The sequence below is a fragment of the Fukomys damarensis genome, unplaced genomic scaffold (assembly GCF_012274545.1).
Source record: "Fukomys damarensis isolate Sample0158 unplaced genomic scaffold, DMR_v1.0_HiC HiC_scaffold_27, whole genome shotgun sequence".
Lineage (NCBI taxonomy): Eukaryota > Metazoa > Chordata > Mammalia > Rodentia > Bathyergidae > Fukomys > Fukomys damarensis.
This window is the reverse complement of record NW_022900939.1, coordinates 32759699-32774213: the sequence shown is the minus strand read 5'-3', so window position 1 is coordinate 32774213 and position 14515 is coordinate 32759699. Positions and strand designations below refer to the sequence as shown.

The following is a 14515-nucleotide window of genomic DNA, read 5'->3' as shown; positions in this document are numbered from 1 at the left end:
GCGGCAGCTGGGTGAGCGAGGGCGCTCCCGGGTCGGGGTCCGGGTCAGGGACGGGAGCCGGGCGAAGAGGGTGGACTCAGTGAGCCGGTGCCCTCTTCGGAACCAGGTTCGCTATGGGCGCGGGCTTCTCTCGTGTCGCTTTCTCGCTAAGACAAAAAACTTGAGGCGATTTGGTTGTTTCAGAAGGCAGAGTGACCAGGTTACTTGAGAGCTCCGGGTCTCTGTACCAGTTGACACAGTTTTCGGGCGCCTTGTCTGCCCATGCGGATTTGGATAACGAGCAGGAAGCCCCGAGAGTCGCTCGTCAATCCCAGACTCCGGAGTAGCCGCGGTGGGAGAGACCGACACCCTCCTGGTCCTTTCGTTTTCTCCAAGCACCCTGGAGCAGTCGGCCAACGGGAAGCTGCTCATCCCAGGGCCCGGGAGGAGCAAGTTCAGGCCGGTCTCTTTGGTGGTACTAGAAGTTGGGCTGCCCTTGACACCAGTGCAAGAAAGCCTGGGTTTCCTTGGCCTGAATTTGGCAGGACAGGCCTTGTCAGTGGCGCGTTGGTTTTCTGTGGTGGAATACTAAGCACAGCGGGTCTGTCATTTCTTCAATGCTAAGTGTAGAAGGATGGCGAATCTGTCTGGAACCCAAAGTATAGAAAATGTTACAAGTAATACGAATAGGTAACCAAGAAAAGTTTTTCCAAAGAAAACTTAAGATTTTTTGTGAAAAATATGTGATCAGCCTTAGACGTTAAAACTTAGCGTCTAATTTTGTTTTTTAAAGAATGCGAACTGATTATATGTACATACTCCTTGAGGTGATCCCCCATTAGAGTTGGGAGAGTCATAAAGTAGGAGCAATAAGTAGGATGAAGCTAGAAGGGCTGGCTTCTAGTTGTGGTTCTGCCAGAGCAAGGTCACTTTTGTCTGAGTATTGCCTCGCCATTCAGTGGTTAATCAGTAAATGAAGGGTTAATAATGTTGAAGGTCCTTTGTCACTCTTTATTTTCGAAAAAGCATTGGCAGGCTCATTTTAAAAATAACATCTTTCTAATGAGGAAAGCTTTTCTTGTGAAGGTGAAGGGAAATTCTGTAGAACTAGTCCCCTCATTTTGATTTTGATCAAATGGATGTGACCTCTTCTAGCCCCTAAGCAAGTAAAACCACCAGGTCCTTTTGTCTTCCTTGAATAGATGAACAGTAATTACTAACCAGTGGCCAAGCTGGTAATTTAAGAGGTAGCTTCCTTCATCTCCTCACTTCGCTAAAAGGTCCGGCTATGTTTACCAGGTACAGATTTTAGATTTCCTCTTCTCTTCATTCATAGGATTCATTTCCTCCTCAGCATTCTTGACAGAGTTTGACCATCCTTCATGAGACTTGATCACTTCACCATCAGTCTGCCCACCACATTGCTGATTAGTATGATATAATATATAAATATGGTCATTACTGCTATCCTTAATTTTTTTATTGGCTCCCTGTGGCTTACAACTAATAAACTGCTAGGTGGAAGCATTATTAGCATAGAGATTAGGAAAGCATGCTTTGAATTCCATTTTCCACTTTTATTATTTGTGTAATTTTGGGAAAGTTACATAATCCTAATAATAATAATAACATAGGATTGTGAGGGCTGCTCCAGCTTGTGTCTACTAAGCCTTTAGTAAATATTAAATGGTGGTGTTACTCTCAATATTTTTTGCATGTGTGAATTATGAATGATTACAAACCATAGGTGATTCCCTGTCTATGGTAAAAATATTCTTTCCAGTTCCATTCTAGACAGGAAGTAGACCCCAACCTGAAAATTACTTATGAATGGGAACTTTGGAGGGATGTTTACTTAAACCAAAGACCCAGTTTGTTCCCCATTCTTTCTCCTTTGGATCTTGATAATCTGCTGATTTGGGGCACAGATTCCTACTCAGTCCTTCCCTGTCTCTGAAAGTGGGTGGACTTAGTATTGATATATCAACTCTTATAAATACTGTTTTCTTAATGTTTGGTAATTAGTGAGGTGATTAGCATGCCGGTGCTTTTCTGAGTGTATGAAAGCTAGAAAAGCAGTGAATGCCTTTAATCATGGGTGTTTGTGTCATGTGCTAGACTCACAAAATTACGCATATTTTTTCTGCTTGCAATTTCTTTTCACTCTCGCTTCAGATGCTGTGCCCTACAGCCTTCATGATTTGATTTTATTTTAATGTGTTGTAATTTCCTTATAGCTGGTTCCTGTGACACTGGTAGTTTCAGTTTCTTATGTTATAATCACAGGGAGGACTACCCAAGAACAGGTAATCGGCTGACAATGTATTTTAAAAATCTCATTTAGCACAGAGATATATTGACCAGAAAAAGGTAATGAGATGTCATGACCTGAAAAGTAGAAGGGAAGCCTGGTATAGTAGCACACACCTGTAATCACATCCCCCTGGCAAGGTGAGGATCTGAAGTTTGACCTCAGCCTCAGCAATTTAACAAGACTCTGTCTCAAAACAAAAAAAAATGAAAAAGGGGTTGGGGATGTAGTTCAATGGGAAAGGCTTGAGTTTAATCTCCCATACCACAAATAAATAAATAATCAAGTATTTCCTTCATGAGATTACTTCTGTCTAGAAAAGAGAGGTGTTTGTATGTAATATGTTCTCTGTTCTCTCATATCCTTGCTGTGCATTCACACACATTTTGAGATGTTGTATAAGAATTATTTACATTATTGTTGAATGTAGGTTTTTCCAATATGCATAACACAGGTAAATTCATTTATACTTAGTCTTTTGCTAAGGTTAAGGATTTTTTGCAAATAAAATACACTAAGTTTAGGGTAGTATTTCAGGGTGTTTATAGATTCCACAAAGCCAGTGTTATACATGGAAGATTTTTTTTTTCATTCACTAATTGCTTTTACATTTATGTCAAAAATCTTTGTCCATACATATATCAGTATATTCCTTAACTCTGTATTCTGTTCCTTTGTTGTATATTTGTCTTTACATCAGCAGCGCACAATCTTGGTTATTAGAGATTCACAATAAGACTTGAGAACAATGGAGTTTGCCCTTTAAACTTGTTTTTTTGTTTTTGTTTTTGTACTGGGGATTGAACTCAGGACCTTGTGCTTTCGAGGCAGGTGGCAGCACCACTGAGCTAAATCCCTGGCCCCAATCTTATTGCTGTGGCTCTTTAGGTGTTTGCTTTTTAGAATTTTAGCATCAGCCTGTCAGTTTCACTTAATCTTAGCCAAAAGTCCAAGAAGCAATTAAGAAAACCTTTTGGGATTCTATTGCCCTTGAAGATCAGTTTGGAAGAATTGAAAACTTAAGGCCAAGTCTTCTGATCCAGAAATTGGATATCTCTCTAGTTTAGATCTTCTATTTCTGTCAGCTGGAGTTTGTGTTTTTCTGTTTCAAACCTTTTGTCAGATTATTCCTGATTTCATATTTCCTTATCCCATTGTATTTGGTACCATCACACAAACATAAACTGTAAATTTTTAAAAATTTAAAGTTCACGATTGTTGCCAGCATATAGAAATTTACTTTATTTTTTAAAAAATTGTTAATTGTAAAATATATAGCATAACATTTATCATCTTCACTATTCTTAAGTGTAGGGTTCTTCAGTGTTACTTTCACATTGTACAGCCAATCTCCCAAACCATTTCTTCTTGCAAAACAAAATCTGTACTCATTAAACAATTTACCACTTTCTGCTCTCCTGTTTCATTCTACTTTATGAATTTGACTACATCATATCAATGAAATTGTAAGATTTACTTTTTTTGTGACTGGCTTATTTCACTTTTCCTTAATTCCCTTAAAATCATTGCTGTGTGCATGTGTCAGAATTTTCTATATTTTAAAGGCTTAGAAATATTCCATTGTGTGTTTATTTAAAAATTAGAACACTGTTGTTTCTACCTTTGGGCTGTGTGAATAGTGCTGCTGTGAAGGTGGGTATACAGCTATCTCTAGAACTTTGCTTTCAGTCCTTTGGGATGTATACCCAAAAGTGGAATTGCTGGAACTTAGGTTAACTTTATTTTTAGTTCCTTGAGGAACAACTGAACAGTTTTCATAGTAGCTATATCATTTAACATTTGCACCATTAGTTATTCAAGGTTTCTGATTTCTTCATATCTTCACCAACACTTGTTATTTTTCTTTTTCTTTTGATTGTATTCATCTTGGTGGGTGTGAGGTGACCTCTATAGTTTTAATTTGCAATTTCCCCGGTGATTAGTGGTTTAAGCATCTTTTCATAGACTTGTTGACTATTTGTATATATCTTCTTTGGAGAAATACCTGTTCTAATCCTTTGACCATTTTTAAATTGAGTTACCCTTTTGTTGTGGTTAAGTGATAGAAGTTCTTGTGTGTTCTGGACATTAAAACCCTGCTATGGTTAAAATGCTTGTCCCCTTCCAAATTCATGTTGAAATTTAATTACCTCTGTAGCAGTGTTAAGAGGTACAACCTTAAAGAGGTGATTAGGCAATGCCTTTGCTCTCATGAGTGGATTAGAGCTGTCAATGGGAATGGTTTCCTTACAGAAGGACTTTTGGCCTTTTCCTCCTCCCTCCCTTCCTCTTTATTCTTCTTCTTCCACCTCCATTCTCTTCTGCTTTCCACCGTGAGATAATGCAGCAAGACAGCCCTGTTTACATGCTTGTTTCTTGATCTTGGACCTCTGACTCTCCAGGATCTTGCATTAATAAATTTCTGTTATAAATGACTCACTCTGTAGCACTCAGTTATAGAAGGGCAAAATAGACCAGGTTATGCCCTAATGAGATAGTTTTCAAAATCTTCTCCCATTCCGTAGGTTACCTTTTTAGGGTCTTGCTGTGTATCCCATGCTGGTACTGAAGTTGTGGAAGTCCTCCTGCCTCAGCCTCACTATCTGCTGGGATTATAGACATCTGCCACTACACTGGGCTCTATAGGTTTCCTTTTAACTCTGTTGAGTGTGTCCTTTGATATACAGAAGATTAAAATTTTGCTCCAGTCCATTTCTCTATTTTCACAAAGCCATTGCAAGATCCAGTACTATTGTAGACAGCTAAATTAATTAGAAATATTATTGGCACTCAATCAATGCAAGAGACAGCTGTGGCTGGAGGTGCATTCATTGATGGCCCAGCTTCAAGAGAAAGAAAATTGACTATGCCTGCAAACTTCCCCTAGGGATGAAATGAACAGCAGTGATTGATACTCTAAACATCATTGACCTTGGGTGGGGAAACAAAACCTCCCTAGCCCATTCCTTCCTGGAAAAGTCCTTGTTCATTTCATATACTCTTGCTATGTGACTTTCTTCCCCATTTGATCCCCATTTAATCAATACTACCTAAGTGACTACACTTGTAATCTTATTACCTGATTATAGTTTTGTCTTCCCTTGTGATTTTTCCATTGAATCAGTATTACTTAAGCAACAATATTTGTAATCTTATTAGTTGACTAGTTTTGTTCCACCTTATGCCCACCTAACCTCATGTTTTTGCTCTATAAATTTCCTTGAAAAGTATGTGTGTGAGGTCCACAGGTAACCCACTTTCTGGGTCCCCTTCTGTCTCTCTTAGGCAGAAGCTATCTTTTTCTCTGAATAAATTCTTCCTAGTTTTAATCTCCATTGTTCCTAGAATTCATTCTTTAATTTTAGAGAGCACAAACTCAGTGTATCAGACATCTAGTAGGTTGGGAATTAAAATATTTCCCTTACATTATTTTGATTTTTTAGAGGTCCTGAATCATACCTATATGCTCCATATTCCCTACATTAGTATCATGAAGTTTAAGCTGGGGGTTTAGCTCAGTGGTAGATTCTTTGTCCTGGATTCAATCCTGAGCATCCCACCCCACACCCCACAGAAAAGTCTTTTAGGTTTGATGAAGACCAACTTACCTTTTTTTCTTGCTTCTTCTACTTCTGGTCGTATCAAACAATCCATTACCAAATCCAAAATTTAGCCCCTTTGTTTTTAGCTCTTATGTTTAGACCACTCATCTCTTGAGTTAATTTTGGTATATGTTGTGAAGAAGAGGTCCAACTTCATTCTTTTACATGTGGAAATTCAGTTGTTCCAGCACCATTTGTTGAAGAAATTGATATTTTCTCACTGATTAGATTTGGCACCTTTACCAGCTAGTTAGTAGTGTATGCATGAAATTATTTCTGAAGTCTCAATTCTGTTCCATTAATGTGTATATTGTTACAAACTGTGCACATGAAACCACTTTTTAAAACAGGCTTTTAAAACAAAAGTTTATTCCAGTGAACAGAGACTAAACTCGAAAAGATTTTAGCAGCTAGCTAGGAAAAGCCAAATTTATTACATCCTTGTGACATTGGGAGAGAGAAATAACAGCAGCTAACTGGGAGAGATTTCATCCAAAGGTGGACGAGCTAGCATCAGGAGAGAGATATTAGCAGCTAACGGGTGTGTGTTGGGGGGGGTAAGCTTATACAGGTATTAAAGGGGCTAAGGAATCGGGTGAAATGTTTATGATTTGGGTTCCAAGGGTGGTCTGTCTGCTCAGGTGTGTAGGCAATCACTGGACCTCTCAGCACCAGAGGGTTTGTATACTTCATCTTGTGATCATTTGCCCTATTACTGAGAAGTTGCTGTTGTTTGCTAAAAGCAGCCTGTTTGTCCTGTTCACTTAGTCTAGGATTGATATGTGGCTATCCTTATGACAGTAATGTCACCAGATAGGGACCTCAAGAAGGTCCCCCAAAGGGGAGATGGGGATCTCGCCTTGGCTTGCTGAGTAGGTTCTTGACTTATGGAAAAAGAATTTCAGGACTTGTTAGTATGAGGAATTGTCAGATTTACTAGGCAGAGTTAGAAAATAAAGGGGAATAGGAAAAGGACTCCAGTTTGGGCGACTGGAAGGGGCAAACTGATTCAGGGTTCAGACTGGCTTGCTCATAAAAGTAGGAAGCCAGCTTTTTTTTTTTTTTTTTTTTGGTACCGGGATCAAACAAGACCTTGTGCTTGCAAGGCAGGCAGCAGAACCACTCAGCTAAATTCCTGGCCCAGGAGGCCAGCTTTTAAGGTTTAGTTGAGGTGGATCTGGCAATAATTACCATAGTCCTGGTTTCATATCTCTGGAGGAGTCCTTATGGCTTGAGGGACAATTTGAATCCTGTGAGATACCTGCCCTTGCTTTGGGGGAGCTGATCTTATCAACAGGTGGTCTACATGGCTCTGGTTTTGGAACTCAGGTGACTGTAGGTTTGAAGACTTACAGGCGCACTGGGAGTTGGGGAGGGTCTTTAGAACTGGAGGCTGTGAATGCTAGTAATTGAGTGGCCCTGCAGACGCTGAAGATTACTTTAGTTACTCTTGGTGTGCTCAGCTTTGAAAGGGGATGAAATAGAATAGTACAGACATTGCCTAAGTGATTATCATGCTGATGGGCAGTGGTGAGCTGGGATCTGACAGAGTTTTAAGGTAATAAGGGAGACAAAAATTGAGTTTTCTTGTCTCTTTTAATTCCTTCTACCCTACCTCAATACCATATTGTTTTAATTACTGTAGCTTTATAATAAGTTTTGAAATGAGGAAGTGAGTCCTTCAACTTCCTTTTTAAACGTTACTTTGGTGGTTTGCTATCCTTAGCAATTCCATACACATTTGAGAACCCCCCCCCAAAAAAACTGCCTAAGTCCCTTGTGTAAAATGGTGTAGTATTTGCATAAAACTTACACAATCTTCCTGTACTTTAAGTCATCTCTAGGTTACTTATAATACCAAATACAATGTGAATGTATATAGTGTATGTGTATAGTTGTTATATTTTATTTAGGAAATCAGGAGAACATTTGCTTGATTTTTTTTTTCCTCAATATTTTCCATTCACATTTGGTTGAATCTATGGATGTAGGATTCTCAGATAGATAGATCGTGCACAGTGCCCTGTAAGCCTAATTGGTAGGTTGAAGCAGGAGGATTCTGAGTTTAATGCTCAGGCATTAGTGAGACTTGAACTCATAAATAAATAAATACTGACTGGCTAATGCTGGCTGTAGGCATTGTGCTTGCACTATTTTCTTTCTTTCTTTCTTTCTTTCTTTCTTTCTTTCTTTCTTTCTTTCTTTCTTTCTTTCTTTCTTTTTTTCCCCCCTGTTTTTTGGAGACAGGCTCTCACTTTGTAGTTCAGGCTGGCCTTGAACTCACTGTGTAATCCAGGTTGGCCTCAAACTCTGATCTTCCTGCCTCAGCCTCCCAAGTGCTGGGATTACAGGCATGTGCTACCCCATCCGGGGCATTGTGCTTTTATATAGTAGATCTCTGGAAGGTGTTTCTCTTACATAACTGAATTGTCACATCAGTGTATTACAAAGCTGTTGTAGTCGACAAATGTGGTGTTGGTATTAGGCATAGAGATCTATGCCTAATAGGCACAGAGACCAATGGAACAAACTAGAGACCCCAGAAGTAACCCATATGCACAAGTTCAACTGATCCTCAGATAGTGAGTCAGGTACGCAAAGTGGGGCAAGGATAGCCTTTAACTAACTGTGCTGGCAAAACTGGATATCCACATGCAAAATAATGAAACTTGACCCTTATTTTATACCATAGATGAATATCAGTTCAAAATGGGTTAGTCTTAAATATAAGACCTGAAATCTTAAGTTAAAGTTTTTGTGGTCTGATATAAGCATAGTAAACCAGCCCTCTTTTGGTTTCTATGTTGAATCTCATTTCCTATGCTTTCCCTTTCTTTTGTGTCTTTGACTCTAAAGGGAGTTTCTTATAGAACACATATTTAGATCATGCTTTTTTAATCCTGTCAACTTCTACCTTTGATTTCAGAGCTTGATCTGTTTAATTATTTAAATTTATCACTAATAAGGAAAGACATCTGTCATTTTGTTCTTTACAGCATTATTGTCCATCATTTCCTCTATTAAATTGCCTTCTCTTAATTTAGATTTTCTTTTTTGAACTATTTTTATTACTTTCTCAGGTTTTTTTTCTTCTATATTGTAGATATTCTATTGTTTCCATTGGAATTGTGAACATCTCAAATTTAGAACAATGTATTTTGGATTCTCACCAGTGTTGGTTGAAAAGTATACAGAATCTACCATATTTCTTCCCCTTTAACATAATTGCCTCAAATTATATGGTTTTGTGTTACAAACCTCAATTTATAATTATTTTTATGCACTTTTAATTTCTTTAGGAAATTAAAAAAGTGGAGTTACAAACCAAAATTGTAACAATACATAGTGTATTCCTATATTTATTATAATATATGGGTGCTTTTAAGTGAATATGTATGTAATATGTGACTTTTATGTGTATGTCATTTTCCTGCATTATCTAAGATACTGTTAATTTATTAGACACATTCAGAATGGTGCTCACTGGAGTGCTTAGTTATTCTCCACTCTCCACTAGGACTGTCTTCCTCTTTACCCAATACTCTGTGAATAATAAGGTTTTAAAATTTGGATGTTAGAAACATAAAATGGCCTACTATTTCACCTGGCCATATCTGGGCGCTGTTAAGAGGTTTTTTCATCTAGCTTTTGGTGATTTCTCGTCATGCTTGTGCTCATCAGTGCTCTACTGTATTCTTGAGGTGCATCTTCCCTGGACCTGTCTTTCTCTTCTCTTGAGCACTTGATCAGCACTTGTCTTTCTGCTCTTGCCTTGGTCTCCCTTGACTCTCAGCCCCATCTCAGCTTGGGGACTCCAGGCTTTGCTGATGCTCTTCCTTCTAATGCTGGGAACTCTCTCAGGGCAGTAAGCGAGGGGATGATAAAGTACAGCTGCTTGTCCCCTGATCATCAGGAGACTTGCCTAGGGTGCAGTGTGTGGGAATCTCCTTCGCTTCCCTTTCCTTGTCCCTTTCCCTTTCCCCTTCCCTTCTCTTCTTTATCTCTTTCTCTTTCTTTTTTGGTTGTGTACTTTGTCTTGGCCTGAAGGAGAAATACCTTTGTTTTTTAACATGTTCTCCTTAGAACATAACACTTACATTAATCTTTTTAAATAAGTAGCTTTTATTTCCTGTTTATTTTTTGTGCCTTGTTAAAGGTTTCTAGCTTGGTTTTTTGTTTTTTCTTTTTTTGTGTGTGTTTATACCAGGGATTGAACTCAGGACCTTGCACTTGAGGCACGCGTGGTACCACTGAATGGTGTTAGAAATCCTCAGCCCTATAGCTTATTTTTAAGATAGGTGATTATCTCACTGTTTTTCATATTTTCTTTTCTTTTTAAAAAATTTTTAATTGAATTTATTGGTACATTTTAGGGATACAGTACAGTTACATTCATTGTTGGGATCTTGTACCTCTACATGACAGGTCTTGGTTCTCATTTTTTCCCCTTGTCCCTGCCCTCTCTTCATCCCCCCCCCCAATTTACAAACACTTTATTTCCATCTTTTCATTTTCTCACATTTTTTTCTTTTCCCTTATTACCCTTCCCCTACCCATCCTACCTTCCCTACACCTTTAGCCCCTTGCTTCCCTTTTCACAATGTCAGTTATCTCATTAGGATTTTATGTACTATTACAGTTTATTCACACCATATTTTCTTTTCTAATGTCCAATTATATTAATTTAAAATTAAGTTGTCTGTCTTAAAAAGTTATTTTTTCTAAAATGTGAGATAATGAAAAGATGGAAATAAAGTGGTTATAGATGGGGAGGGGAGGAGGGGGTGAAGGGAGGGCAGGGGTATGGGGAAAAATGAGAACCAAGACTTGTCATGTAGATGTACAAGATCCCAACAATGAATGTAACTGTACTGTATCCCTAAAATGTACCAATAAACTCAATTGAAGCTGAAAAAAAAAGTTATTTTTTCTTACAAAATAAATATTCTAATCTGAATGTCACTGCTTTGTACCATATTCAGTGATTTTCTACTCTTCTCCTTCTACATGAGCCTTGTGCCACCTGCTCAATATTTAAAAGAGAAAAGGACCATAATGACTAACATTTGTTCAGGTGGGAGGGAAAGGGGAACCTCTTGGCAAAGCTTTGGAAAAGTTATTTCTTGTTTTGTTTTTTTGAGACATGTCTCGCTATGTAGTTCAGGCTGGACTTGAACTTACTGTGTAACCCAGGCTGGCTTTGAGCTCATGGCAGTCCACCTGCCTCAGAAACCCAAGTGCTGGGTTTCCAGGCATGCACCGGTTTTTACTGTGGTATGCTTCCCAAGCCTCTTTTTGCCCTCTCTTAAATTTTACTCATTTCAGGCCAGGGATTTAGCTCAGTGCTGCACCTGCCTTGCAAGTGTAAGGTCCTGAGTTTGATCTCCAGTACTGCAAAAAAAAAAAGGAAGAAAGAAAGAAAATTTCAGTCATCTACCAGGAACTATACTGATGTTATTTGAGAATAGTAGTAGACCTTTTCAGTGAGGTAGAATAACATAGCACCTAAAAACCCAGGCTTTCCTTGCTTTTGCTCTGTTTGCCCTTCCCTGTCCTCCCCTTCCCTCTTGCCTCTTATTTTCCAGTAGTAGGGATTGATACCAGGGCCTTTGGACTGAGCTACATCTCTAGCCCCTCCCCCCTTTTAAAGTTTGCTTTAAATTTTGAGGTTGAGTCTCACTAAGCTGCTAAGTTGCCCGGGCTGGGCTTGAACTTTTGATCCTCCTGCCTGAGCCTCCCAGTGTTGGGAATACAGGAGTGTACCACTGTGCCCAGATTCTTGCCTTTGCTCCTTAATCCTACTAAATCAAATGAGTGGTTCTCATTTCACTTACCTAGTTTTGTTTTCAGAAATTGTGACGATTTACACCATTCTAAGGCAAGTTGCTTTCACTGACCAAACTTCCTCCATTCTTATAACTGTTCTGAGGTGTAGTGATAGTGTCATGCATGTTGGACTGAAGATAAACATGTAAGTGTGTGGAGATAACTGACTTGCTGGAGCTGACCAAGAAGACTGTGGTAGTGCTGCGACTCAGCTCATCTGCATGTTGCAGCCTGATCTTTACTTGATTGCTCAGTTCCTCATGTTTCAGAGTTTATTATACAGTCAGTTTTGCTTTTGCTGTTCACCAGTAAAGGAAGAGAAAACACTAACATTCCTGAGCTATCCAAGCATTCCTGCACTGTAGGAGTTGGACATCATCATATCGCTCCCTGTAATTCTAGTTCTAGCAGATTGCACTGTCTCTTGCTGAGGTGAACCTGGGTCAGTGTATCTGAAGAAGAATGGAGAATCCTGGGGACAGTCTGCTTCTTGATCATCAGTCACTACATTTTGAAAACAGGGAGAGTTCAACTAAGATAATGAATTTTACATATTATCAGTTATTTATCAGACAGTTCTGTGAAGTACTTAAATGAACAAAAATCTCTTCTAATTCATAGAGAAGATAGCACAATGCAAAGTACAAAAAGTCTGTTGAAAGGTCTATAACATGTACTGTATCCCTAAGGAAAGTATTGGCCTTATGTTTCAAATCAACAGCCAGACTCTGGCATACGAGTTTTCATAGGTCATTGGGGCCATGTGCTTTAGGGGGACTTTGGGATCCAAGCTCCTTCTTTTCTCTCTGTTTCTTGGCTGCCAAGAGGTGAGCAGCCATCTTGGCCATTTGCTCCCACCATTGGCCCAAAAGTGACAGGCCAACTGACAGTGGACTAAAACCTCCAAACTGAGCTAAAATACTCCATTCTTTCTTACAAATTGTTTATCTCGGGCATTTTGTCACAATAATGAAAAACTGACTAACACAACTTCTAGTCCCAAGCATTTAAGGGATACTCAGCCTTTCCTGTTCTTGGTCCTTCACAGTTGCAGGCTTCCTGTTTTCAGCATTCCAGGTGTATATGCTATTGTTTTTACATTTTCTTAACTTTAGCTCTACCCTTACTGCTCTTAATACACAGTAGACTGCCTTTGAGGAAGATTATAGCTTTTCTTAGAGGTGTGATTTCTGCCCAAAATCAATTGGAACTGAAAGTTTATGGTGTAGTAAGAGTTTTTCTTTCTTTCTTTCTTTCTTTTTTTTTTTTTTTATGTAGTGTTACAATTATATGTGATCATCTTTACTATATTTTCTCCCAAATAAGGTATCATATTTGGATTTTACCTGAGGAACTATAACATTTATTTTTAAATCTGGGATGGATAATACACTGTCACTTCCCCCCTTTGTTTTGAAAAAATTTCTCTTAAGCAGATGACTCATTTTCTGGCAGAAGTGGCCATGTTGTCTATCTTTCAGCCTTGGCTACAGTGGAAAGTGAAAGCAGGTTGGGTGGAGAGGAGGAACACCCAAGATTATGTGAAGGAAGTGTATTTGCCTCTCTCCTGCTGCTGCTTGTTAGCAGGCTTCTTGTGTTTATTGTGCACCCTGATTTTTTTAGTTGAGGCTCATGTGTTAGACGGAGGGGAACACTTTCACCATTATTTTTTTCCAAGGAACTGCAGATAACCTGACTGAGGAAAGCCAAAGCCAGGTGCTGTAGGGCATCTGAATTTCTTCAGGTCATGTTTAAAAAGTAGGTGAAAGGGTTTGTGGAGACTGCCCCTTTGCCCACATTCACAGTAGCCAGGTCAGACTCCTGGAATGTGGTGAGAGGATGAGTAAAGAGAAAGTCTGTACTTGGCTTTGCTTGAGGAACTAGCTGCATTGGACTCCTGTCACTTCTTTGGTTGCTGTGGAGCAGGCTGCCTGTCTTGTGTATGCTGATTCATTTTGTGGAGATTTGGACTTTAGAAGAAAAGCAGTGTAATAAAATGGATAGTGGCATACATACACCCTGGAAGTATGTGACTATCTTATGGAAAGCTTGCTAGAGAACACTTTTATTGTATAAGTTCTGTCATCTGTAAAATGGGGATAAAGGTTGTAGTGAGGCCACAAGTGGTTGTAGTGTAGTAGCATATATAATGTACTTTGATTGGGTCCTGGCTTCCTATTTGTTGGTCTTGCTGTTACTTGCTGGATAATATTTGTCTGGATGTTGCTCAGGGTTCTAAAGAAATCACCTCAATTATGTTTAACTTTTTTTTTTTTTTAGAAAAATTACTTAACTATATAAACTTGGAAGTTATTCAAGCAGGACTTGTAAATTATTTGGAACTAAGTGACTTTTGTTAAAGGATATAAAAATAATTTGAGATATTCAGACATTTTACTAAATAGTGACATTACTTTGAAGTTGAGACTGAGATGTGAAGATTAATATTTTCCATTTAAGTTGTGATATAGCACAGTTTACAGTTCTCACACATCTTGGACTATCAACTGGTTGGTTATTGCTGGGTCGTTACTTTTTTGAAAATGGGACATATATTTAAAATATCAATTTAGGAATTAATTCTGAGCAAGGCACTAGTAAAGCATTTTAAATGAAAACATGAAGTTTAAAACAATTTTTTGGAAATCAATATTTTATTTTTGAAACTTTAATTGGTTAGTAAGCAGATAAAATTGACTTAATTTATATTTGTAAAATCTTTTTTATGGATTGCTATAGGAGTTATATTTCACTGTTCAGAAACCCAGAAGTATTGCAGGAACTATTGTTTATTCAA

At 38.5% G+C, this 14515-nt stretch overlaps 1 protein-coding gene across 1 annotated transcript in view; it reads left to right on the top strand.

The window, feature by feature from the left end:
- Nucleotides 1-14515, top strand: part of Mfsd14b (major facilitator superfamily domain containing 14B) — a 64237-nt gene that overhangs the window by 708 nt on the left and 49014 nt on the right. Inside the window, exon 2 of the mRNA XM_033756832.1 lies at nt 8-106. Coding sequence (XP_033612723.1) covers nt 8-106 — 99 coding nt within the window. The remainder of the gene's footprint in view (nt 1-7; nt 107-14515) is intronic.